The sequence below is a fragment of the Aulonocara stuartgranti genome (genome assembly GCF_965226115.1).
Source record: "Aulonocara stuartgranti genome assembly, chromosome: 3".
NCBI classification, from domain to species: domain Eukaryota; kingdom Metazoa; phylum Chordata; class Actinopteri; order Cichliformes; family Cichlidae; genus Aulonocara; species Aulonocara stuartgranti.
The window spans coordinates 34,418,858-34,445,872 of NC_138941.1; the positions used below are offsets into that span (position 1 = coordinate 34,418,858).

The 27,015-nt window shown below is 41.6% G+C and overlaps 1 protein-coding gene across 7 annotated transcripts in view; it reads left to right on the forward strand.

The window, feature by feature from the left end:
- LOC309701942 (adhesion G protein-coupled receptor L3) overlaps positions 1-27,015 on the forward strand; it is a 276,705-nt gene that overhangs the window by 76,634 nt on the left and 173,056 nt on the right. For all 7 annotated transcript variants that reach the window (XM_082526287.1, XM_082526283.1, XM_082526284.1 and 4 more), the window contains exon 4: positions 19,622-19,835. In XM_082526287.1, the coding sequence (XP_082382413.1) occupies positions 19,622-19,835 (214 nt within the window). The remainder of the gene's footprint in view (positions 1-19,621; positions 19,836-27,015) is intronic.

Here is a 27,015-nt window from a genome sequence, read left to right on the forward strand (position 1 = left end):
TAGTTTAGCATCCTTAATTCTAAATTGTAAAATTAATAAATACATAAATAACGAAAAGCTACTACACTCACACCCACAGAAATCAGCCTTCTTTGAGGACCTTGAATGTCATTGCAAGATTTCATGAAAATTTGTTGAGATATTTTAGCATTAATCAAGCTTCCATCCCCCTGAGTCACAGTAAAAACTTTTAGTTCCAGCTGTATTTTTTGTTAGGGCGCAGTCCTTGTTGTGCAAAACGGTATGCCTCATTGACTCTGGGCGAGGCGAGTATGGCTGCTTATTTCTAGCACTTGAGGGAAGTCTTGACTTCATTTCAAAGCCACGGATTTTAATCAAATAATAAAGAAACGTGTGAGAGGTTTTTTTTAAAATTGATATTATAATAAAAGTTGGATTGCTTTGAAAATGGTTTTCATGATATACTTTAAAATGCCTCTGGTTGAATGCATTAACAGGTTTATTTCTCTTTTTAATTTGCATCCCTATTATAGTTTTTACAATAAACCCCACAAGACTTACTAAAACAAACAACATGCATATTTGGACAAATCAAATTTTACACCCACCCTAAGGATGGGTTGCACAGCTGCCACTTGAATGACAGCTTATTTCAAGTTTTCACTTTTAGTTTCAGTTGTTAGGACGTGTTGCATCGTTTGAATACAAGTTTTTCAATTAGATTTAAATATGCAGCGCTGAAAGACTCGTCATCTTTGGTTTCGGTTGAATTTTCCACGTCCGCGTAATATATTTTGTGTGGCGTTTGGCATCAAACATTCCCTTCTCTTTTTATGTCCTTCTGTAATGAGTGAAAAATCAATACCTGCTTGATATGGGGAATAAAAAAATGGCCCTTGCTGCCCGCGGCATCTGTAGTGACGGCTTGACATTGCCAAATTGCTGTCAGAACGTGCAACCCAAGAGGAATGAATGACAGTAACATTAAGAATGGCAGGGTGGGGTTAAATACCTCTCCATGTTTTATAGGTGTCTGCACCGGGACCTGTGTATATCTTCCAAATACATGAATTAGAATCTCAATTCACTCAACCCACTTGCACAAGCATAATTTGCTAAGCGCTGAATGATGCCATTTAAAGTGGACTTGGAGCTGGCCGAATGGTGTTTAATGAGGACAGATATTGACAGCAAGGTCAAGTGGCAGTGGATGTTAGTTTACATTAGACTGCACAATGTGTATGTGTTTTGTAGTGTCCGGAAGGCTGGAGGGAGATTTGCTAAGTAACCCCGCAGCCCAGCTCGCACAGCAGAAATGGTGGGCGTAGAATACCACAGGGTTTCCCACACTGCATAACAGCAGGGGTCAGGGAGTAATTTAGGGTGTGGGCGGAATGTGAGGAGCAGGAAGGGCAAAAAAGAAACCAAGCAGAGAGACAATGCACTGACCCATGCTTTACTCAATTTGTGAAATTAATGACCTTTTTCTTATTTTGTGAAATCCATGTTTATTCCCATCGTCTGTGGAATAACTGTGCATGTGCTGTGCATGTATGTGAGATACGGGATTTGTATTCTGATGGCACATTAGGTGCAGTGACAGACTGTGCATGTGATTACATGTAGCGATATTAAGACACTGCAGTGCTGTATATGCTAATCTTTCAGCTTGGAAGGATTGCCCCCCTCCTCCTCCAAGCACTGTTTCCACCATAAGGCTTTCACAATCACGGATGAGGGTATGATGATGGTGGTGAAACTGTGTCCCAACCACCCACATAATGAATTGCTGCTGCAGCAGTGCATGATTTAAACATGCCTTGAGGCATACTGTACGCATTTTGCTAATTACTCAGATTACAATCTGTCATTCCCAAGCACATGTTGCTAATAGTGTGAGTTGATATTTGCATAGATGTCTGTGTTTATGTGGTTGGGAACTGGGATATTTCCATCTTAATTTCTGTCTGTTTATTAGTTCCTATTTATCTCTCTAAATACACGGTTCAAAATGAGATCAGCATTCTGTTCAACACAATTGAGATTTGATATTTTTACCCTTGTAAAATTAAATAAATGATAGCAAAAGTAATCATTGTAATCAATTTGCATCCTATTTGGGCTTTAAAGAGAACATTTTTTAATTCAATCCTAAAACTTACCTCACAACAACTGCAGCTGTTTAGTTAATAGCTAGAAATGCTTAGCTATTACAGTCTAGCTAAACGGCCTAGCTAAACAGCCTAGCTAGACATTCTAGCTATTAGCTAGGTTGTCTAGATGAAATTACTATTCTATTCAGCACAGCTGGGATTTGATATTTTTACATTCTTAAAATAAAAAAGTTGATGCTAAAACTAATCATTGTAATCAACCTAGCTGTTAGCAAGACTAGCTATCACTGTCTAGTTAGACCGAGACGGTCTACTGAGTCTAGCTAATAGCTAAACTGCCAACTTGCTACCAGTGTCTTTCACATTAAGGGCAGCACTGACCAAGTTGTGGTGTTTTGGCACTGGTGGGCGATGCTGAGGTCTCATATCAGTGGAACATGTGTTTTTTTCTGTTGGCCCAACCGAGAGACATTTTAACTTTCTGTTGATAAAGAAATTAGCATAACGGCTCCCTGTTGCCAAAACAAAAAAACAGCCTTGCAAATGAAGAGCATATTACAGTAGCCTTATTATGTACAGTACAGTACAATGAGGGAATGTTAATTTGCACATTATCAGTACATCTTTTGCTGCATGTGGCATTATTGCTGTTGTTCAGCCTTGTAGGAGCAATTGAGAGCATGAGACAAATGCAGAGGAAAATACAGGTGCCTTCTTTTGTGGGACTCGGAGGACGTGTGAAGCAATACCTCCTTTATTTGACCAACAAAGGGAATAATTGAAAAACAAAAGTGGCAAAGGATTAATCAGCCACTGCTCCTTTTGATCTCCTTTCCTTCCCTTATGCGGCACTTGAGCTAACAGGGTGAATTTTAATGTATTCATTCACAAACAAAGATCCAATGCCATTTTGCCTCAAACTAAAGTTCACCACAGATGCAGCAGGCCAATTATAGTCAAGGTAGCATGGGACCCTGCTCTCTCTTCCCTCAGCTCTATCATTGAATAAACCAACCATGCACAGTGAATCAATATTGAGTATTGTAAAGTGTGCATTTATAGCAAAAGTATAGGGGGATCAAATGATACCGTGGCACAGATTAGCCCATGAGAGCTCGAGAAGAACAAAGAGGGGTAAGAAGCGATAGAGTTAGTCGCGTGGGGGTGGGGACGATACTAGAGATGGCCTTCAGTATAGCCCAGTGGCCTTGTAGAGGAATTCAATACAGCCATTGACAAAAGAAGGCTTCCATTGTAGAGGAACCAGCCTCCTTTGGGAAGCTGGTCCATTTCCTTATTAATTGTGCTCTCATTAAAATAAAAGGAAGGAGAGAGGGGAATGGATAGCCCGAGAGTAATGGTAGCTCCTCAGCGTGGCCTCCTTGTTTGGAAGGATGCCAGGGTCAAGTAGTTTACAGTTCCAGTGCTTTGCACTGGGTGGAAAATACAGTGTAGTTTATGCGTTTTATGTACTGCATGAGCAGCGCACACACACACACTCCCTCTCCCTCTTTATTATCTTTCTTTCAAACCCTCCCACACAGAAGGACACAAATCTTCCATAGTGCTCCCCTCCCGCTGCATCCTCTGCAGATGTACAGTATCCAAGGCTCAAGGGGTCACAGCTTGCCCTGAGTCTCACACCACAGCTGTTACCCACGGGAGGAGTCGTCTGTTTAGGCCATGGATCACTGATATCCTGACCGAACAGACTCCCCGAGATAGCCCTTGACTCTGTGCTCAAAGTATAATTCCAGTTTATTACAAACTGGGTCATATTTTCAGTAGATTTATCAGTTATGATAGCACAGCTCCGGACGAATTAAATGCTGAGATCTGGGAGTACAGCAACAAGTCGTAGGAAAAAAGACAACCCCCACAAGCAATCAGAGAGTCTGAAAGCTTAATATACTAGTGGTTATTAAAACACCCTGGACGTGAGCACAGCCAAAATGCTCACAATAGCCCTTCTTTATGTAATAATCTGTATACAGAAGGTTACAAGGCCAGACCAAGAGGAAGGCCTATGAACTGCGATGAAAACCTGTTTGGTCATCTGGCTTCTACTTGTTCTTATCCAGCTTTTAGCATCTTTTAATGATGGTGTGGTAGCGGTTCTCTTTCACATATGCAGGAGAGAGTCTGCATCAGAGCGTGCAAAAGCCAGGATAATTGAAAACACCGAGTTGCAGTGAACACCGAGCGTAGAGACTAACGTCAAGAAAAAAACAGGAGAAAACGTCCAAGGACCAACTTGACCAGCTGCAAATGTAATTGTGCTCATCCACACACTGCAGGCAACGCACATTTTCCAAAACCTCTCGCCAAAACACGAAAGCGTGTTATTTACCTCGCGTCGCTTCACACGCTGCTTCTGGATTTAGATTTATTGTATGTGAAATCTGGTGTTGTAATCTTTTTTTAATGTGGAAGCCATATCCAAGCATTAGCTTTTTTTTATTTTTTTTATTTCTCTTCAGATATTTCTCCTGCTCCCTATTTTTGGCTTGATTATATTATATAATTGCACAATCTGCAACGGCTTGTCAGCAAACTGCTCAAGCAAAATGCAGAAATGAATATGTTAAACACATTGTAAATGAAAATAAATCAGAGCGTTTATCTTCCAAACATCTTTTACACTTTGTTTTTTGCCCCCCCCACTCACACTGTGTCTGTTTTATCTCCTTCCTTATGGGTCCACAGCTTGTTGCAAGCTTTGTTTATACATCTGATAGCTCTTCAGTGTTAAGTGCGGCACGTACAGCTTTTTTTTCGGTTCGGTCAGTCTGCCGAATGTGTTACCCTCTCTGAGATGGAGAATACCATAGTGAAGATGTCTCTTTTTTTAAGGAGTTGGAAGGGGGGGAGGCAGAGGGCAGGAGTCATAACTTTCACAGACATTTCCTTATCCCTGAGACCCTACAAAAGACCAACTGTGTCAAATGAGAAAAATTGCAGGTGCACATTCCCCAGTGGTGTACTCCCTCTTGCCTCCCACTCTCCGCACACATATTAGGCCATGCAAGCACACACACACAGACAGAGGCTGTAAGAGGAGGGTGGGGGGTGGAAGTAGATCCTTTTTCACTGTGATAATACACTCCTTTCTCTGCCGTGATATGGACTGAGGAAAGGCTTGAAACCGGAGAGGCAGAGTGAGCGATGTCACTCCGCAGCAGGCGACGGCATCGCATCGCATGCCATTTTTATAGGCCCGCTGCAGATGTTTCCCAGTTGCACGTTAGATCTGCGCATACAATGGGGTGCATTCTGTATCGAGGTCACGGTGGGGATGGCGGGGACCACCCTTCAACTGAGCGGTCGGGATTTAAATCCTAGCCTAGCCTCCCATCTGATGCATTACTCTTATCATGGATGAGCTACATGGATGAGGAACGATGTATCTTTAGGATACCAGAGGATACCAGAAGACAATATCTGTAGACTATTATTTATCATGTTTATTGCACAAGCTCTGTAGCTGCAGTGCAAGCAAATACAAGCATAAAGGAATAATATTAGCTTTTTGTTCTTCTTTTATTTAGTTTAGGAGTTAACAATCCAAAATATAAGCTGGTATTGGCCCCAGAGATGTTGCAGGGCGCCCTCTGCTGGACAAGACGTGCAAAATCAACCCTCATAGCATAGTTGAAGGGTGTTTCTCCTGTCTCTTTATTTAAATTTTTCATGCATCGCCTTTAGAAATGCCGATACCGATTTATTGGCAAGTAGCTAATATCGGCCTGTATGTCGAGCCCATCAATAATATTTTATTATCTTTATTTTTATTTACCACCTCATGTAATTCAGAGCCAGAACCACAAATCATGTACTTTCACAGGACTTAACCAACAAGTTAGTACGTGTCCAATCAACGTATCTTTTATCTTATATCTTTTATTCATGCATATCCAGCACAATACTCTGCCAAAACAGGCCTTTTCTTTTTTGCATTTAACTATTGTATTTCACAAAGGCGCATAGTCTCGCCTGCATGTTAATCCAGCAAGCAGTGAAGTAGTTCTTAATATTTTTGCAAAACTTTTTCCATTAAGCATTAAATTGTGAAAATTTTCGTGACCTTTCTAAGATATGTGTGAGAAACCTGAAATTGTTTGCAGGAGTTCAGCCTAAAAATAATATATGCAACCACTGAAGCCTTTGTTTCCCAGTAACAGGTTTACAGAGTAAATTAGTTGTTATTTGAGGTGCCATCCTTTCTCGGTGTGATATTGTAGCACACATCGCAGCTCCACACCTGCTCGTGCGAAGCCATGTATGGCGCGTTTTGCCCCAAATCTCACGTTCCCTGCTATTTCATGCGCCTTACACTTGTTGTCAGCTCTCAGTGTGCCGCATGTTAAGAGTTGTAGCCGGATGACTCGATGCGTGAGAACCGCGTACACGTTACTTCATACATATTCAGAAGTCATTATCTCCGCACAATAACCCCACGTCTGATACCTGTCATTTGAAATGCAGAAGAAAAGACGATCAAAGGAAATCATCATAGCCGCGTGTCTCAGATGTAGCGTAGCCACCCAGGCTAATTGCAGCAGCAATGCCTTGATTGCATACATGTGGAATGAGATTACTTCTTCTTCGTGGGTGGTTAAAGAATCACTTTTTTTCCCTTCTCTTTTTTGTTTTTGGCATTCATTTCCAGCAGTAGATTTTTTGACTCCAACACCTTTTATCTCACTTTTTCCTTGTTACTTTTTTCTCCTTCACAAATCCACACTTTCCATTCTCTTCCCTTCTGTGTCTTTTTACTTCTCAACTGGCATCATGTCAGTGCAAACCATTTAGCTTTGCTTCGAGCTAGCACAATCAGCCCTTAAGGCACCGTGACCCAACTAAAAGAGACCTTCTTTCTACTAGAGATGTGCGGTCTTGGTGGGGGATGGGGGCGGAGGGGTGCTAAAATGTCCTCCGTGTTTGGCTCGCGCTATCCTGCAGGACAAGCTGGTGCACTGTGAAGGGACTGACGCCACTGAATCAGCGCTACACACTGTCGGTGGTGTTTTAGCCACGCAGGGAGGAGGTGTAACAAAGCAAGCGGGGGGCCCGGTTTGAAAATTGTCATCCTTGAGCAGTGTCACATCCTTTAGGCGTACGCACCAGCACGATTCCCCAGGGTGAAACACCCATTGGATAATGTATTAAAATGGGCACATGCGCACCCAAACACAAGTGCACGGCACACAAATGAATACATCACAAGGGAGGTAACAAAAGCAGCCAGATGCAGTTAAGTGCAGATACAGACAGCTTTTTAATCTGCTGATATCATCCGGCACATCGAATTGCACCACAGTATATAGGGCAAAACCCCCACCGCCATCCCACCCACTCCCCCTTTTTCATCTCACTGTTATTTGTACTTATGCATCTTAAAGATACTTGAATATTTCAGATGGCTGCCTATAGCTCAACTAGCTTAGGTACTGCATGTGTGAGAAAAAGGATCTTTTTTTATTATGAAAGCGACTCCACTGATACACATAATGGGACAATAGAAAGTCTCTGTTCACCTACAAACATAACAGATGCATATGCATGAAATTACATTTTAATTTTGTCATTTAAATAATTTCTTGTTCTTCATTATGTGCGTAAACATTAGAGCACCCAGCTTTAATTGGTATTAATTCATGCTTTTTGCCCTCGGATATTACACTGCGGTGTAAAGAAAATAAATAAAATACTCGCAGAAGTGTGAGAAAGAGAATTGGCTTAGGTTTATTTCCAAACGCGCTCTGCCACAGAAAACAAATCACCACAATGTAATTCAGACTTGGGTCCTTGTACGAGGGTGCGTTTGATAAAACTGAATGCAAACAAGTTCACGCAAAGAAGGCGACGAGAGCGAGACTCCGTTTGCTTGGATTTGTCTTCAAATGGCAGGAAATTGAAAAATGTTCACCCCGACTTGCTACAAATTCCAAATAAGGGCATATTTTTCATACCGCCTTAATGACACGCTCAAAAGGGAAATTACATCAACAGCCAATATGCTGTTTTATGTAAATACTTTACTCTCTTTCTCCTTGTTTCCAATTCAAACACACATTTGTCTTTCTCAAGCTACAGCAAATCACAAACTGCCGTGTGAACAGCAGATATGTTGCAGCGGCGGTGGTCGCTGTTGTTCTTCAGACTGCTGTGCACACCGTTCAGGATAAACTCGTATGAAATCTTAACCTCATTACGATCACAATCAACCGATTCAAAAATCGGGATTGAGCCAAAAGCAGAAAGTTAATATCAGTTTTGTTGTGACAGCTGGCGTTGTGCTAACCTGGTGGCCACTGTGTTAGTGCTGGAGTTCAGCTCCATTTGCTCTCAGTATTGCACTATTAATACAGTTATAATAAGTAGAGCCCCAGGGATCCATTCAGACAGTGATATTGCCTGGGTTCCTATTCATTACATGAGAAACACATTTTCTGGTGTTCTGTCATCGGTTGGTGTTATATTTTATGTGAAAGGGCCTTTTACAATACTGTGGGTTGCTATGGAAATGAATGAAGTGCACTCAGGTGTTCAGATGAATGGTGCTGCCTAAAGTTAAGCAATAGATATAGCAAGAGATATTCAAGTGTCCTTTAAACCAGAGTGTGTATGCTGAGACCACAGATTTGAAGAATCAACCCAGTTTTATTTATGTAGCGCCAAATCACGTTGGTAGTTGCTTTAAGGTGCTTAATATTGTGAGGCAAAGACCCTACAATCAGATGACCCCCTATGAACAAGCACTGGGCGACAGTGGGAAGGAAAAACTCCCTTTTAACAGGAAGTTTTTAACCTATGGCAAAAACCAGGCTCAGTGAGGGGCACCCATGGGGGAAGACGGGGCAAAAGACACATTAAAAAGTCACTTTTAAATTTAAAAGTAAAATTTAAAAATGTAAAAGTCATTTATGATTTAAAAGCAGAACTCTCTTCATGGTAGGTATGAGCTAAATAAAGTAATATGGAATAATAATAACTGGATATGACAACTGTCTGGTTTGTCATCCAACACGTTTGTTGATGGACTCACACTTTAACCCTTTGACTTGAAGGCTTCAAAGATGTCACCACAGTTATTTTTGAGACAAAGTAAAAATAAACTGCTAGCATTTAACCGACAAAAGCCTGAGCGCAGGCAGGTTTTTAGCACAGTTGTCTACACAGTAACAGTTACTTTCAGCTGCTCCATTATTCACAGTGGGGTCCCCACAGCAGGTAGCTCCACACATTTGATTTGGCAGATTTTTACGCCGGATGCTTTTCCTGATGCAAACCCCCCCAAGGGATTTCTGTCTCCTCCTGGGAACAAACCAGGGATCTTTTGCTTATTAGGCGAATGTATAAACCACTACGCAATTAACTACCCTGTGAGCCGTATTATTTAGCAGAGAACAGCATTGAAAGGTAGCCTAAAACGATCCTCTTGACCAAGTCCATGGTCAAGAGGATCGGACCACTGATTGGAATTTAGTCTAGCTTACCAGATAGCATGGAGTCGGCCTCAAGAAGGACCCTTTGTCACCTGTGTTGGCTTCGTTTTCAGCACAGGCTCATGGCAGTTTGTGAACTTGAATACTGATCGGTATACTTCTTTGTTACCAATTTCACCCAAGTGACAGTCGACAACCTCCGGCAACCACTTAGCAACCCCTCCGGGAATAAACATTTTTCCCTAGTAACAGGAGGTTGCAAAGGGGTCAGCGCCTGGTGTCCTATGTCCCGTGTGAGTGAGGCCTAAAGTTTAGATAAAGCTCATGGTTTGTGGTGAAATGCAATGGTTACCGCGACTTTCGGAGCTTTGTTTCTTCACTTGCCATGGTCAGGCCTCCCTGCTTTTCTGCACAAAATATATACCTTAAAGACGAAATATAACTCTAGTACTTGCAAATTTGTGCCGATAAAAAACAAAACGTGTGCGTGAACACTGAAAAACAGATTAGTTATTCGTGACTTTTTGACATCTTATCAGGAGACTAGCCTATCATCTTTCAGTTAAAAAGTGTCACTGCTTGACCACAACTAGATTTTAATGTCTCATAGTGCAGTAAAAAAAAGAGATAAGTTGGCTTCTCTGCTCCTTCACTTAAGAAGAGGATGGTATCTCTTAAAACATACTCCTCATTAAGAGCAGATGTTATGGGAGTGACCATGGAAACAAAACATTTCGTTTAAACCTCATAATGGTTTGAAGTGAAAGACTAAGTGGTGACAGCGATTACTGCATATGTCACTTGGAGTTATATTACCGTCAGTTTATATCAGCAACAACTGTGTTTCAGAATGTGATTACATTAGTAAAGGACTGCTATAAACATGGGTTTAAGACGAGTACAGCCCACCTCCACCCCAAAAAGAAAAACTGATACACCACTTGTACTTGCGTTTTCCTCGTCTGAACCACCTTTCCTTGAGAAGTTCACATTAGCAAGGTTGCACTGCAGTTTGTCTCAGTTCACCGTGCTAAACTTAGCTAAGCTGTTGCCTCCAGTACGCTGCTGGGCAATTCCATCTGATGATATGGAGCAAAAGAGGAGCAAGGGAAAGACCTCTTTCCCCGCACACAAGGCAAAAATCAGGCTGTTGTTTCTTTTCTTTGACCTCAATTACTAAGGGGGCATGTGTTGCTATAGGGGCATGTTGAGTCATGTCTGCTCTGGGAGGTGTGCGAGTATCTCCTATGTGCTTGTGTGACAGGGATTGTGTTCATTTAAGACTAGGAGGCAGCGTGCAGTAGGTGGGGGCCAAGGTGCGTTAGTCTTGGCTGCGATGTTCCCTTGAGTGATGCTGACACATCTGGGAACATTACAGGAAGGAGGGGGAGTGCGGAGAGGAAAGGAGAGGGAAATGGCAAAACGATGTCAGAGGCGAGGTGAACAAAGTCGGGCTCGCTGGGATGAGCTGCTGCCACGGGCGCAGCCCTCTCTGCAGGCTCACTTCTGGGTTGGACTGTCTGACAAAAGCGGGACCTCTGCGTGATTTGCATGCAGGAAAGGAAATTGGAAAGAATTTGTACTAGTACACTTGCATGATTACGGCTTCAAAATGACAATCGCTATTATGTGTCATCATTGTTCACTGATTTTTAGAGACAGACTCTTTTTTTTTTTTATTGCACCGTCACGTAAACAGAACACCTCTTTAACGTCTTCACGTCTGTCCGAACCTTTGCACGAAAATGCAATTAGCCCTCATTATTCACCTAAATTCAGTGCATGTCTCAAAAGAAAAAGAAAACATATGAAAAAAGATAGCTGTACCAAAACAACACAGAATTAAAGTAACCATGCACTGCGTTCACCTTTACATCCAGCTTCATTCCTGGAAATTACTCTGTATAAGTTCATCTTTGCAGACAAATAATTTAGTGTTTCACTCCATTCACTATGCCGGCATGGTAGATGTGAATGGTGGACATCGGCGTAACTTTGTGCTGAACATTCGGGGGGTCAAGATCTCTGTCTAAATAAATAAATAAATCTGGGTTAATTCCCAGATGATTAAACATGCAACTATTTTGCTGGTAATAACTGAAACGAGTAAAGAAAATCAACAGTCTATTTATGCAAGATAATCCATAATTTTATTGGGGGTTATATTAGTTAGGTCTGATCATTGAGGGGGTCATAACCCCCCTAACCCCCCTGGAAATTACGCCCCTGATGGTAGATACGAATAAAACTCTCTATTTTCTCTGCGACAGTTTGCATACAGGACAGGTTTTCTCGCTTTTGAAAAAATAGATTCAATTGAGTTTTATTTATGCAGTGTGAAAGCACAAATACACTAACCTTAAGCCACTTTATACTGTAAGATAAAGACCCTACAACAACACAGAGAAAACCCCAACAATGAGACAACCCCCTTTGACCAAACATTCGGCGACAGTGGGAAAGAAAAACTCCCTTTTAACAGGAAGAAACCTCCAGCAGAAGCCAGGATCAGGGAAGGGCAGCTATCTGCTGTGACCGGTTGGAGTCAAGGGAAGGGAGATGAGACAACAGGCGCACTGTAGGAGAGAGCAAGAGATTAATAATAACGAATGATTAATAACGATTCAGTTTCTGATTAAATATCTTTGATGCTGGTTGGTGATTTCAATGCGTCTTCTTGAGCTGGATGGATGCAGTGATGCGCTGTTGATGTTTTACACTTGCGACCATTGCATTGTTTTTCTTGGCCTTTATGCATTAATTATACTCTACCTGGTGTCTTCTCAGGTGGTTGAATAAGTTATAATGCGTGCTGCAGACACACAGCACTCTTATGTGCAATCCAAAGTATTTCTATAAAGATCAGCTTCAAAGTAACGAGCTCTTTGCCTTTTTAGTTTTGTGAATGTCTCTCATTTTTAACGTCACTCATCCAGACCGTTCTACGAAACTTCAAGCGATCGTGGTCATGGAAAAGGGGGTTTTGATCATGTGACGACTTTCAAAACAACCTAGTTAATCTCAATACAAAACAAAGAGTTCGTACAACGCTGCGAGAGAATCGGGGGCAAGCTGCGGAGGATTTGACCTCAGACTCTAATGTTGTAATTTGCACAGTAAAGTGTTTTTTAACGCAAGACCTCGATGGGACTTGCTTCCCATTTCCTCATTCTTTTCTTGTCATGGTTACGCACTTAATGAATTGGAGTAGTGATTAATTAAATGGAAGTGCTCGCTGGATGGAAAGACACTTCACCTCTATGTTCTGAGTATGTGTATCAAGCCTTTATGGAGTGATGAGCCACTTGTATTTGTTACCGGCGTGTGCAAACATAAGGCTTCTGTCTGCTGGAAGTATATCACAGAGAGAAGGGGAAGCTGCTGAGCTCTGCAGATTTCGCTCCACCTAGTGACCAATTTATTAACTCTTACAGTTATTAACTTGAACTGTGTCAATACTGCGTTGCGGTAGGAAAGAAGAAAATCACTTCCAGTGATTGCTGCGCCGTGGGTTGCGTCAGACAGAAGGTGCACGCGGCTTCTCATAAAAACATCATCACCACGTGAGGAGGCCGAGCCAATAAGCTGGAGTAGTTTATTACATCTTCACCGTATCTCTATCCCTCAGCACTAATTTGTTAACACCGAGGACCTCATTTCGCTCCGGGCAATCACAGCCAGTTTGACTGACAGTTTACAAATTTCCACTGAAAATGAGGAAAAAAAACCAAAACCCCACCATCAGTCTTCCCCCCCCCTCTGCTGGAATTTGCAAGTTCGTGGTGTGTTGCCAATTAATGTGCTCAAACGTGCGCTGTTGAACGGGAGCAGAGGCAAAATGAATGGCTCGTTCATTTGGCGTGGTGAATGGATATCTGGGTGCTGTCACAATGAGTTATGCTAATTGTGCTTAGCGGCATCGTTGGTCAGTGTCAAAAGCCATCAAGTCGATTTGAGAAGTTTGTCACGATCATCCCCGTGGTGGGCTCATGGATTTATCATTACGGAGGTGTTATCCGTCATCCCGGCTGCAGGTTTCGATAAAACGCCTTATTGAGTCCATTTTTTTGGGGTTGTTGTTGTTTTTCAAGTTTCAAAAACTTTTTTCTTTGTCCCGGAAGTTGTGTGACCGCCTCGATCGCGCACGAGCCTCGCATTTTTCACGCTCAGCAGAAAAACGATGTTTTATTGATGCCGTTCTCTTAAGCGCTCCATCTGCGGAGTTCTTTGACAGTTCAGTTCCTGGATAATTTTGCACTCCCCCATAAAAGCCTTTGAGATTTCTCCTGCCTTGGGCCATATGTAAACGTAATTTATTTGGGAGAACAATTTGCCTGAACTGTTTCTCACTTCAAGATAAATAATCCCTCATGCATTATTGAAGAAGCTATCCTTCCCCCCCCCTTTTCTCCCAAGCAATTCACTGAAAAGCAGTCTTGTATGTGTGTGTGCGACTTATTCCACCCCCCCAACCACTTCAACTTCATGCCCACCAGAAAATGTCATTTTTTGCAAACTAAGAAGTCGGTGTGACAGGCTCCCATTGGTCTAATCAAATAACAGGATCCAGATTCATGCGCTAATTAATCACTAGCTCTGGGGGCCGGACCCATCCAGTGATTCTCGGTGGAAAACGAGACATTTGATCTGTTGAATCAGCTCCCTCGCCATCTCCTCCCCTCTCCTCCATCTATCTTACATTAATTCAATGAAGTCAGGAGTTCATTTGAATGCAAACTCCCCCCCGCCCAGTTTAAATTGTCTGCTGCTGAAAGCGAGCCTCTTTTTAAGAATAAAATGTTAAACTCTTACATATTCATAGCCTAAACATCTTTTTCTCCCTTTTTTAAAAAACAAAAACAAACTAGGAACATATTTGGGTCTCTGCCAGATTCTGCCTAATTGTAGAGCACATGTTTATTGGGAAATTATCTCCCGCGTATGAGCTTGCACTCTTCAGCTGAAGCCTGCGAAATGATCTAAAACTCTCTTGTTAGGAGCCGCACATGTCCCCGACATCTGTTTTTCCAATTGATGGTGGCTCATTTGGTGGGGTTAGGGGGGGTTCATTGTAAATGTGTGTGGTGGTCGACCTTAATTGCGCCTGCCTGACATGTTTTCTTGGGAGATGAAATGGAAAACAAGCCCCCGAAGGACCCCTGTTTTGTTACGAGTGCTGACTTTTAAATGTCATCGTTCTCTGTCTGCTCTTCAGTGCCTCGCGGTTCGGGTGGGAAGGCGATGGGGTCTGGGCTCAGTGTCAGTGACCCGAGAATGAGCTTTTTAACAGCGAGATTTCTTAGCTTGCTGTCTCACCATTTGCCACTTACAAACCCGCAATCAGGAGGCCGAAGCCCCCACCCTCGGGGTGATTTTTAAAAGCTCTGCGGGGGTGCGACATTTTCCAAATGACCATTTTTCTGTCTGACCTTTCTGTTGACCTTTTTGGCGAGTAATTGCAATTTTTGAAATATTCATTTGTGAGTTATGTCATTTGCAAGCATCGTGATTAAAAACACTGCTCGCATGAAGGCGGTGGAAGTATCCAGCCCTTTACGCTTTGCTTACCCCAAATCACTTCTTTCATATATATATATATATATATATATATATATATATATATATATACACACATATATATATGTATGTGTTCAGCAGAGCTCTTGTCAAAGGAATTATCCAGGGAGAATCTGCAGTGGAGAAAAGAGATCCACACTGCATATAAATACACCTCTATTAGTTGAAGAGAGGGAAAGCGAGATGAAGTGAATAGAACATGGGAGCTTAGGGTAGAGGATGGACTTTCAATAAGACTATTTCGATTTTCAATAGATCTGACAATGATGTCTGCAGGTAGACGGGGATGCGTGCAAGCAGGGCGAGATGACGGCTCTGGCACCTGAGGAATATGAGCCCTATCAATCACCGCCTCCGGGCACAAATGTAATTACACTACAGTTGTTGACTAGCTGGGTAATCTGAGACATCACTGGCCTGCTTTTACTCGCCTGCATTAGGGGATTGCTGGTGCCCATTTACGGCATCGTGTTCGCCGCTCTCTGATGTTTTTTTAATGTTTCTTTCGGGGGGGATGCTGGCATCAACTGAGCCCTTGGCTTAGCGCTGCGATGAGGTTTGAGAGAATGACTCTAAGATTTCATAGCAAATCAATGAGATCGTATTTATCGAGATTAATGCAGACTATTCAATAGGGCCTCTTTTTTTTTTTTTTAAACTGAGGCAGCTCTCAAAGTAAGCATGCACACTTAAAAGCAGGAGGATAAATAAACAATTAATTCTTTTCAATCAAAGTCAATTACACTTTAGACATTTAGCTAAGTGCACCTGCCGTATTCATCCCGTGTTATCCCCCTTGCTCTGCTGTTGTCACTTTCAAAGAAGTTTGGTGTGATCCACAGCGGTGCTTTTCAGGGGGTGGAATAAATATTCCCATTAAGAGGGAGATAATTGATGGCTTTCATCGCCACTGAATATAACAATTCCAATCGGTGATATTTCAATGGCAAGAGTGCTTTACTGTGTTGGGGCTTGAATGATTTATGAGACAAAATGAAATGACACAATAATGAGGGACTTTGTTGTTTCACCTCGCCGTGTGCCTTTGTGTTTTCTCTGTTTAGCTCCAGGGAAAGATAAAAAGTGGTACTTGGATGACTTTTTAAACTGCTAATGGTAGAGATTGTGTCCCCTTACATAAATACGGCATAATGATCTATTATGGGACACACACAGTACTGTGCAAAAGTCTCAAGCCGACCCTCATTTCTTTATATTCCCCTGGGAAAATGGGAAATAGGTGCAGCAATTTATTGGAAAGAACAGTTCTAACAAGCTTGAAAGTCGATATTTGGGTTGACCAACTTTAGTCTTTAAGTCAGCCTGAACTCTCTTAGGCAAGATATCTTGTAAGTTCTTCAAGAAGTCTTCGGGAATAGTTCTCCGTGCTTCTTTAAGGACATTCAAAGCTCTTCTTTGGATGTTGGTTGCCTTTTTGTTCGGTTCTCTATCAAGACGATCGCAGGCTGCTTCAATAACATTGAGGTCTGGGGATGCTCGTCTATGACTGATAGCATTCATTGTGTGTTTTTCTACCAAGGCATGCTTTTGCTGCATTGGCAGTGTGGTTGTGATCATCCTCATGCTGCAAAATACAGCCTATCAGATGCTTTCCAGATGGGATTACATGTTGGATCAAAATGTGACTGTACTTTTCACAAGTATAGACCGCTGTATATGTTGATGATGACTGTTGCCACTGATTTTCAGATGCAGCTCTCAGGTCCTCTGTCAGGTCTTTTCTGGGGGGTTTTCCCTATTGCTTAAGGACATTTCTAGTCCAGTTTCTTCTATTTTTTTAAAGACACACTGCAATCCATGCTTAGATATTCCAAGTTTTCAGTTAATAGCTCTTTTAAAATCACCTTGTTGGTTCAAAACTACAATTTTATTCCTGTGAAACGGTGTTATCTTTGGCATTTTTCACAGACTCAACTGAATAAATTGGAACAAATGTGTTTTTGCAACCTAGCTGATAGCAACAAAGTGCCTAAAGATACAATTTAAAATTCTTTGCTAAATTGTCAGTTGTGTGTAGACACAACACTGGTTCCTGCCTTGAGTTAGATGTGTTTTTATGCTTGAGTGATTCATAGGTCAAGATCTGGGCTGATAATGAATGAAAAAGAAACCTGGGGAACTATTGCTTAAGACTACTTTTAAATAAATCTGGGTCTGTGGAAGCAAATTAAAGAAATGAGGGGTGGCCCAAGACTTTTGCACGGTACTGTATCTGCACAATGTGGATTCCATGAAAGTTCACTGTGAAAATACAGTAAATTAAGTAAATCTACTAATTTACTGTAATGCACAGTAATACAATTATATCCACAAAAATCTGGCAGGGTTCTGTATTAAGCTGTTTGATTTAGGTTATAAAGAAAGGCATTTACTCAAAGTTATTCCACTGGCTAAAAAACACCCACCACTACATTACTTTTAAAAATGTCTTTTATTTTTAAAGTGTTCAGTGTTCATTTCCTATATTTGCATTCGATGGCACGATACCATAGGGAAGACGCGAGAACAAAGAGTTCTGCAACAGATGGTATGGCCCCCACAGAGCCTTGATCTCAACATCAACCAATCCGTCTGAGATTACATGAAGTGTCAGCTCGACATTGTTGCGCCTAGCTGTTTTAAGATATGTAATTAAACATGATAAGCCGGTCTGACTTCAATAAAGCGGCAGTACTGGGAAGAGCTGGTAAAGAAAGAAACGAGCCGTGCGCGGCGGCACAGCGCTGGACGAACTTGAATGTAACTTCCGTCAGAAAACCGTCATTGTTAGTGCTTTGCTTTGTTTCTTGTGTGAATCACAACCAAACAATGAGATGGCTGCAAAAGGGTGAGGAAAAACGAGAGAGCGATGGATGAAAATTGTACACTTCACACATCTCAGACGCAGCTGTTTATTACTTAAGCATTTGCCGCTTCACACCCAAGGTGATGGATGCCATAAATATATATTTAAAACTGTGACAAAAGGTTCAGTTATCTTGGTTTGTATGCTATCACCTATTCTAGGATTTTCATTAGCAAATAACACTGGTTTGTGCTTTACAGACAAGTACGCTCTGTGATCGTGGATTTAAATAACTGTGACTGATGTGGATCCTTTCATTAATTGTCTTTTTTCAGGAGTTTTCAATTGCGTGACCTTAAAAGTAAGAATTTTTCCCATTTGAGCTTTTTAAATGGAGACTTCTTGTATCTGCAGCAGTTGCACTCGACTTGCTGATGGCGTATTTATGGTATGATTGAAGGCTGCGGAGGAATGATTAAAAGGACCTTGTGGTGAGATTATTGTCGCTGTTGTTGTTTCCAAGGTCAAAATGAGCTCGTGGTAAATGGACTGCACTCGCATAGCGCTCTTCTCCATTCACATTCATACATAGCTCTTTATTGTATACATACTGTCACAAACACACACGAGTGACACATTGGGGCCACGTTTGGAGTTTTAGAGATACATGTGGTATCACCCACTCTCGTTTTCACATGTGGATTCACTCCGTGTGCCTCTTTTTCTCCATCTGTCCTCCCTGATGAATGTCTGTGTTCCATGTCATCCAGCGCTGGCTTTTTCAGTTCAGACACTCGTCTGAAAGGATGTTTATAGAAATCCGTAACTGCCACAGTCCTCCTGCAGTCACTCAGGCCAATGTTTACGCTTCTCGCTCATTTTTTATTCTCGCTGTAAACACAGAACTTCTCCAGACTGCTCTGCACATGCCGTGTTCGTGCGCGACTGTGAGTCTCCGCAGATGTGCGTGCGTGTCAGAGGAAAGGGAAAAAATGGCAACCTTTGGACGGCCGCCTCTCAGCCTCACTGGGGTCTCCCGGCCATTTTGGCTCTGCAGTAAACAGCGTATTTTTGCCAATTTGACTCCCATTTTTGGCTTGAGGCACAGGGCCACCTTTTGACCTCCTGCCTCTCGCCTTTGTGTTGTCTAACTGAAAGGCATTGTTTCACCTTAAAAAACAAAGAATCTGGCGCTTCTTATGATTTATAGATTTTAGTCTAGAGGGAAATTTCAACAATTTACTTGGGCCACACTCTGCTGTGGATCCTTTGCCTTTGTGTTTCTGCCTGTCTCTAATTTCTCAGTTGAGTGCCCATGTAATGAATGTTTATTTTCTCACAGCCAAAAGCAAACACCGTGTCCATTTCCTTATGTTTGATCTGTGTAGTATCTCCGACTCTCTCTTTCGACAGCTCCTGGCCTCTCCGGGGCCCCTGTGTTAGCGCTCATCCTCCCACTCCAAACAAGCAGCGTCCTAACCACCCACACTCTCTAGAAAAGGGTGGCTAACCTCTTCACCTATGCCTCTGTGTCAGACCTTTTGATTGTATTTTCCTGCAGTAGTATACACTTTTTAAAAAAAATGCAGGTCTGAGCTAACCACAACTGCAGTATGAAGTTGCTTTAACACTTATTTGTAGAAATATTTTCACCGGTAAGAAGAAAACGGAAATTCTCACACACTGATTTATTTATTTATTTTGTATTCTTTCAGCCTTCAGTCGAGCACCCATCCCCATGGCGGTGGTGAGGAGGGAGCTGTCGTGCGAGAGCTACCCCATTGAGCTACGGTGCCCGGGCACTGACGTCATCCTGATCGAAAGCGCCAACTACGGCCGCACTGATGATAAGATCTGCGACGCAGACCCAGCACAGATGGAGAACACACGGTGTTACCTTCCAGATGCATACAAGATCATGTCTCAAAGGTACGGACATAAATTTGTCTGAATTGTAGTAAATATTCTTAATCGGCTATATAATTAATATTTAAGAGTTCAAGCTGAATTATAGCAATCAGCTTTGCTATGAAACTTAATTTCACACTGAGGACTTAACCAGGTTAAAAAGTGATGAAGTAAAAAAAACTTGAGTACTTCCCCGTAGACACCTGTGTTAAAGGTTCCTGCTGTACAAACGAACATGTTTACAGTTCAGGATGAAAATGGTTGTAGCTAATTTTCCCTTTCATAGCTGCATTTTATTTTCTATGAGGCTTAAAATGTACATTAAGGGCTGACAGGTAAATGCAAACACAGGTGGCTATAGATGGTTCTGCCTGTTAGTTTTTAGGTCAGGAGAGCCAAGTAACTGGACTACTTTTCTTCATGGGTGTTGGTTCTGTTTGGAGAACCAACCATTTTAAATGCTGTTATGTGACAAATAAAGTGGGAAGTCTAAGAAGTCACATTTGCTGAGTGAAAATCTAGCATCTTATTTGTTTCTTAACACTAATTAGATCCTATTAGTGTCTATGTAATTAATCTATAGAGTGTATGGATGCAGCTTGCTAGCAAAGCTAACTGTTAGTGTTAGCTAAGTGGTAGCATTAGCTTAGCTAGCAGGCTAACTCTACTTAGCTTTTTTCCGTCTAAAAGTGGTCACATCTGTCCACAGAAACTTTTATAGCAATGGTCATAAATCTAACGCTGAGTATTCATTATGCTAGAAGACAAAATCATAGATAATTTGGAGGCTACATCCATATTTTATATACAGTCTATGGAAGCTACAGCTACATGTAGCTACAGCTACATGGGAGCTGATATAAATAACCTAAAACCGCCTTCCCACTGAAAGCTTATTAGCCTACTTTGCTAGCTTTCACTTCATTGTGGGTTACAAACTTAACCGTGCAGTGTGTTCTCCAAAGTCTACTAAACAGGAAGTAGTCAAAACTGTACATACTTAGCTTTAGAACGAAATTACAAGATCCAAAAACCCTCCTACACCGTTTCCAAGAATTGTGGTGGAAAGGGGTCATAATGACGATTGAAAAATATGCATAATAGATGCAGTATAGTTATGTTTTTTTCTATCCTTGGATGAAAAAGAGAATTTAAAACACATTCCCAGTCTATTTTCTTTCTTTTATGCAGCATCGCTAAAAGAAATCCAGGGCCACGATGCAAGGTCTTTTTATATGCACTCATTTTAAAGGTGTATTGTTGACCACAGCAGATGATGATAATAATAATAATGATAGGTTGTTTGGGCTCCCATTCAGAAGACTAGCTTGAGACTATTTGCATGCATGAATATGTACGTGTTCACACACAGGCATGCTCAGAGGAAACAAATTGCTTTTTGCTCTTAAATAATTGCCATATCTTGAAAACATAATCAACCAGTCTTGTGTTAATGAGAAATACTTTAATTCACACCTGAGGATTGCTGATATTTAATAAAAAATTAAAAATGTCTTCTTTTTGAAACATGTTTTCTTAAAAGAGTAGCTTTTTTAATATATTTTACTTACTCCCAAGAATGTACACACTTTATTTCAATACTATTTGGGTCTGGTTTGGGACCAGCCCTTGAGATTTGTTAAAAGTATAAAACAGAGCTCCAAGTTAACAAAGCCACAAAATGAATGCAGAGCAGATTATTAGGGTAGGGTATAGTGCATACACTTTTCTCTGTTATGGATTAATTTGACTGAGAAAACGAGTGAGCCACAAGCAGCATTAACCACAAACCTCACCATACCTGGCTGCTAATCTGTGCCAGCCATAAATTTAAACTGACACAAATCAATGATCATTACAAATAATATGAACAGGTTATTTGTTAAAGCAGAAGAAACATGTGTGATGAGTTTCACTGCCAGAAGTGAGCTTTGTTTTCAGAGTTATGAGCCTGTTGTGCAGAAACCGGGACATGGAGGCCTATTTGTCAGGCCAGAGAGCGAGGATGCTCTTACTGTACTTCGGCTTTTTGCGTGTAATAGATTGCTAACATTAAGGTAATATATAAACAAGTTTTCAGTGTTTGAAGCAAGTTGTATGAAAGCAGTGAACGGGGAGCTCAGGGAGAGTGCCGAGTGAATATACATATAGTCAGTCTTTGGTGTGTTGTTGACTTACTGCAGCACTTAAGAGCAGAATAAAAACTCCTATCTGCTATCATTCTAAGCATGGTTTCCCTTGCCTTTGAGGTCAAAACACCCTTGAGCACTCAGAAGCGATGGACTTTATCTAAATTGCTGCTCTGCATTGACTTTGTCTGCCTCATTTTATTTCCAAAGCTGAATGTATGTTCACCTCTACCAGAGCTTTAGTTCCAGATTGGTCACGGCCCCTTGAGAATACTAATGGACGTTTGGGCTTTATCAAACTATTGCTCTTTGCTTTTTAGTTTGGTAACACAGAGTTCAGATAATCAGCTGTGTGAAAAGCAGCCGATGCTAAAACGAGGTAGTTTGAAACATGTTGTCAGATAATTGATGCACCCTGTAGCTCCTTTGTTCTCCGAGCCGCCCACTCAGACGAAAATCCCTGCAGGAATGAATCAACGGGTCCTGCAACTGTCAAGAACACAAAACTAGCATAAAGTAGCAGGGACAAGTGTGTCTTTTTAGCATCTCATTTCTACCGGGGGTGTCTCAATGATGCTTAAAGGGAACTACAACCTGATTCAGAGCCAGGGCACTTTGTCTTGGGAGAGGAAGCTGCTGAGTGGATGAAAGGTGTGGGTAGCATGAATTGGAACTGGGAGGGAGGGTGGCAAAGAAGGGATGTGGTCGTGGCTTTAGTGACACAGCTAGGCATTAGCATGCGGGGGTTAGCACAACAAATGAATGGCCACCTCCGACTATTTCACTGTCGAGCTGTCACAGGCGTTGCTAGGCACCTGCGGCTAAGCTCATTGGGGTTAAAAAGGAAAATGAGCCTGAAAGAGAAACAAGCAGTTAGAACAGACAAAGATAAGGCCAAAGCCAGGACAGGGAGATTATGGATATTCATGTCTTTTTATTTTTTAGTTGACTAACTAAAAGACGTTCCTTCTTCACCTCATACTTTCCTGTCTCTGTCCATAGCCTAATCACTGGAAACAATCCAAACAAGGTAATAGTCTGATTAGAGCATTTACATGGTTTCCAGTAACCTGATTTCCCCCTGATTGTGGCTTTCATGAGGTATTTGATTACCGAGCTAATTTGTTAGGCTACAAAAACACACATAATACAGAACTTGGCTGGATTAAATATATATTCTTTTTAAAGAACCACGAATGAAACATTTGTGTTGAACGGCACTTCTTTTAACGTAATAACTGACTAGTAGTGCTGAAAGTGTCTTACTCTAATCGTAGTGTACGTCTGTTCGCCAACTCCTCCTAGATAACTTAATCAATCTGAATGAAATTTACAACATACACATCTGTAGAACTTTTGGGAATAATTTTTAAAACACTCAAGTCCTTAAATTATATATATTGTGTTTGGCAGCTGATCTCAAACAGCTACATAACGTATACGTTACGGATACGCTTATACAGATATTTCGTGTACGTTACACGTACGTTGTTGTTTCTGGATTCGATTAAGTATGTCATGCATGTCTTTTAAATATATGTTTGGCAAACAATGACACTATTAGTGCCTGTGGCTGGTTATTGGCTTATTGTCTGATACCATGAATATGTAGCTTGCAAAGAAAAAGAAGACGAAATATAAGCATCAAAAAGAATAACATAATAAAATAACATACAGGTCTGTGTTATAGTACACGAGCGAAGCAAACATGTGCAACAGGCCTGTCAAAAACAGCCCTACAGTCAGTAAAATAGGTTATTGGTTAAACTCCAACAGATAAACTAACGAATATCTGACTTCCTGCGTAACCTTTCTGCTAATTATTCAAAACCCCACAGATGCGTTCTCATTCTGAAGTATGGCAGACACTGTTTAGACTTCAGCCAGAGTGATGCAATCTATAAGGCATCTTGCAAATATGGACAGTGTTTAATATAAATGGTATTCCCTAAAGCTGCAGTTGTGGTCCTCAAGAACAGCGGGGATCAACACTCACAGCTTGGTGCTGACAAGACCAACTGTGAAGCTTACTCTGACTCACTTAGAGCTGACTTGAGTTTGTTCTGTGTAGAAATGACCACCATCTGTCAGTAAATCAAAGTCTTTGTTCCATTTTTAGAGTATATAAAACTTCCTCAAATGCTTTGAGCAAATGGTGAAAGGAGACATATTGGCTTTTTCTTTTATTATCATGTATATACTGTTAAAGTCCTGGACGCTCATAGGAAACATGGCCAAAGTTGCAAATAATAAGACCAATGTGTAACACTGGTGGTGCAATACTAGACCTGTTAGTGCTACTTCTTGCCTTCTTTGCATGTAGTGCGGGCAGTATAGTTACCTTTAACCACAGTACGCGGACAGAAGGGAAATATGGACCAGATCAGACAGGTTCTAGATTCGTAGGAGCCAAGGGTGTATGACAACAGAGGACTTGTACACAGTAGGTGCAGAAAACACAATTGCATTTATTAACAATTATTAAAGTTGTGCACATTTAACAAAAGTAGAGCGCGCTTCTTGAAAACAAAATAAAATAAACCCCACAAATGGTCGACCTAAGGATATATTGTCTTTTGTGTCTTTTTTTTAAAAGTCAATTTCAGTCTTTCAATGTTCAGTAGTCACTCAGTGTGTTTGTAACCAGTCGGGTTACAATCTACCAGTTCATCCGGCTCTTTGGGCTGGGCTCGCCATCCAGTACTGGAAAAGGGATCCTCGATTCTTCTCAGGTCCTCAAAACCAATCCAATCCAAATAAGCAAAGGAAAAAACCTGACCTGGGGACCAGGCCAGAACACAGTAGTTCAACATTTAAGCTATCATGCCTGTAACTTATTATTACTACTGGTTGCTTGTAGTGCTTCTAAATTTTCTTCAAAATATTCTATGTTGTACAACAAATTATTCTCATTTCAAAGGGAAAAAGTGCATAGGAAACACACATTTAAAACAATACAAAATAGCTCAGCAGTGCATTAAAAATACACATTGGCTTGAGACTTATCAAGTTTCAGCTAAGTGCAGGTGAAGGCACTTAATTTCACGTTGCTAATACTTAATTGTGCAGAACTATAATTAGCACCATGAGAAAAGTGAACATGTGCTAACATAACGTCGCACAAAACCATACATTATACATCAATACCACAGTAATGTGACATAAACCTTTAAAGAACATCTCGTATGCAGTGCAGCAGACTCAGTGCTAATTGCTTTAGCCTCAGAAAAGGCACTTTCATTGCAAAATGGCTAACAGAAGTTAGCATCGGAGCTAGCGGCAAGTAGCATGCTATGCTAGCGCACGTGTACTGCCTGGGACTTACCATGCAAAGCAACAAATGCTACACGGGGCTTCACAGTGCTCACGTTGGCTCACGGCCTCTGGAATACAGTATCACTCTTATTATTCTCGCCGAAAAAAGGACTTTCACTATCCAGCTAGCTTCTTCGCCGCACGGGTAAACTGATCTTTCACCGTCTGTGTCTCTGGCGTATCTTACTGGCACACGAAGGCACGCACAGGTGTCTCAGCAGCGCACAGACTGGGGGGAGGGTCAGACCGGCCAATGATTGGTCGCTCAGTGGATCTGACAAACACACTCTACAGGACTGAGTCCTGCCCCCACACCACTTATACATTACATATACATATGTACATATTAATTAAACTTCTGTTTACATGCTTTTTATCAGTATTTATTATAATTAACTTTGTTTTTATCAATATTTATTCCCATCGTGAGAGTATGAATATTTATACTTTTAATCCCGTTCTTAACACTGGGTTACACTATCCCCTCTTAGAATCATGCAAGTCCCTTTGCATGGGATAGCTAAACGGTAATGACAGGGGAACCAGCCTTCATGGGGATGACCACAGAATCTTGTTCTGTCAAGGCACTGGTAAAAGCCAGGCTTAGACCTTGAAACAGGGACTGGGCAATGGAAACGAGAGGATTTCCCAACCGACTATATTGCAGTCGTTCTGGTTGGGTTCTTGTTCTCTCTGAGCGCCTTACAGTCGCTGTGGCTTCACTCTCAGTATTTGGCTGACTTGAGTTTGCTTGATTATCATTTGAGTTGTCTTCTTCCACTGGCCCATCACAGGTAGATCCATCGGGTAAGTTGGCATCACTCTCGCTTTCATTGTCAGTGGTTGAGTGTTCCACCATGGTTTCACTCTCCTCTAGGCTTCCATATCCAAGTGGATTTCCACATTCAGGTAAGTTGTCACATCCGGTTAAATTGTCAGCTCCAATCAAGTTGTCATGTTCATGTAAGTTGTCTCCTCCAGGCAGGTTGTCATGCTCATGTAAGTTGTCTCCTCCAGGCAAATGAGTTTCAGTATGATCGTGATCATTAGGGTGTGTCTTTGGCTGGGGAATCTCATAGACTCGAGTGACCTTTATGGGCTCTTGAAGAGGTTCCTCTCTGAACCAACAGATATCCTCATCTTCCAGTTCTGAATGATCACATTCCTCATGTTGTTTAGGTGATTGCCTTGTTTTTGGTTTGCGTACATGAGTTGGTTGGACAGGTTTCTCTTCAACAGGGGCAAGAAAACCACAAGGGAGCAAGAGATCGCGGTGGACTGTGCGGACTGGGCCCTCTTTTGTTAGGGGTTTTATACTGTAGACGGGCAAGTCACCTGCTTGGTTCACCACAACGTGAATATCAGTCTCCCACTTGTCGGCTAGCTTGTGCTTGCCTCTGAGACGGACTGCACGCACCAAAACTCTGTCACCTGGCTCTAGTTTTGAGGGTTTCACTCGCATATCAAATCTTGTTTTGTTTCTTTCTGCCATTTTGTTAGCATGGTCTGTTGCTAGTTTGTAGGTCTCTTGTAGAGTTGCCTTTAGTTTTGTTATGTACTGAGAATGCGACTTGAAACTTTTGTTGTTAAAGGGCAGCCCAAATGCTAGATCGACTGGCAATCTTGGCTGACGGCCAAACATTAACTCATATGGGGCAAAACCGGTTGTATCATTTTTCGTACAATTGTACGCATGAACGAGTGGTTTGACATAGTTGTGCCACTGAGTTTTGTCCTTTTCCTCAAGAGTACCTAGC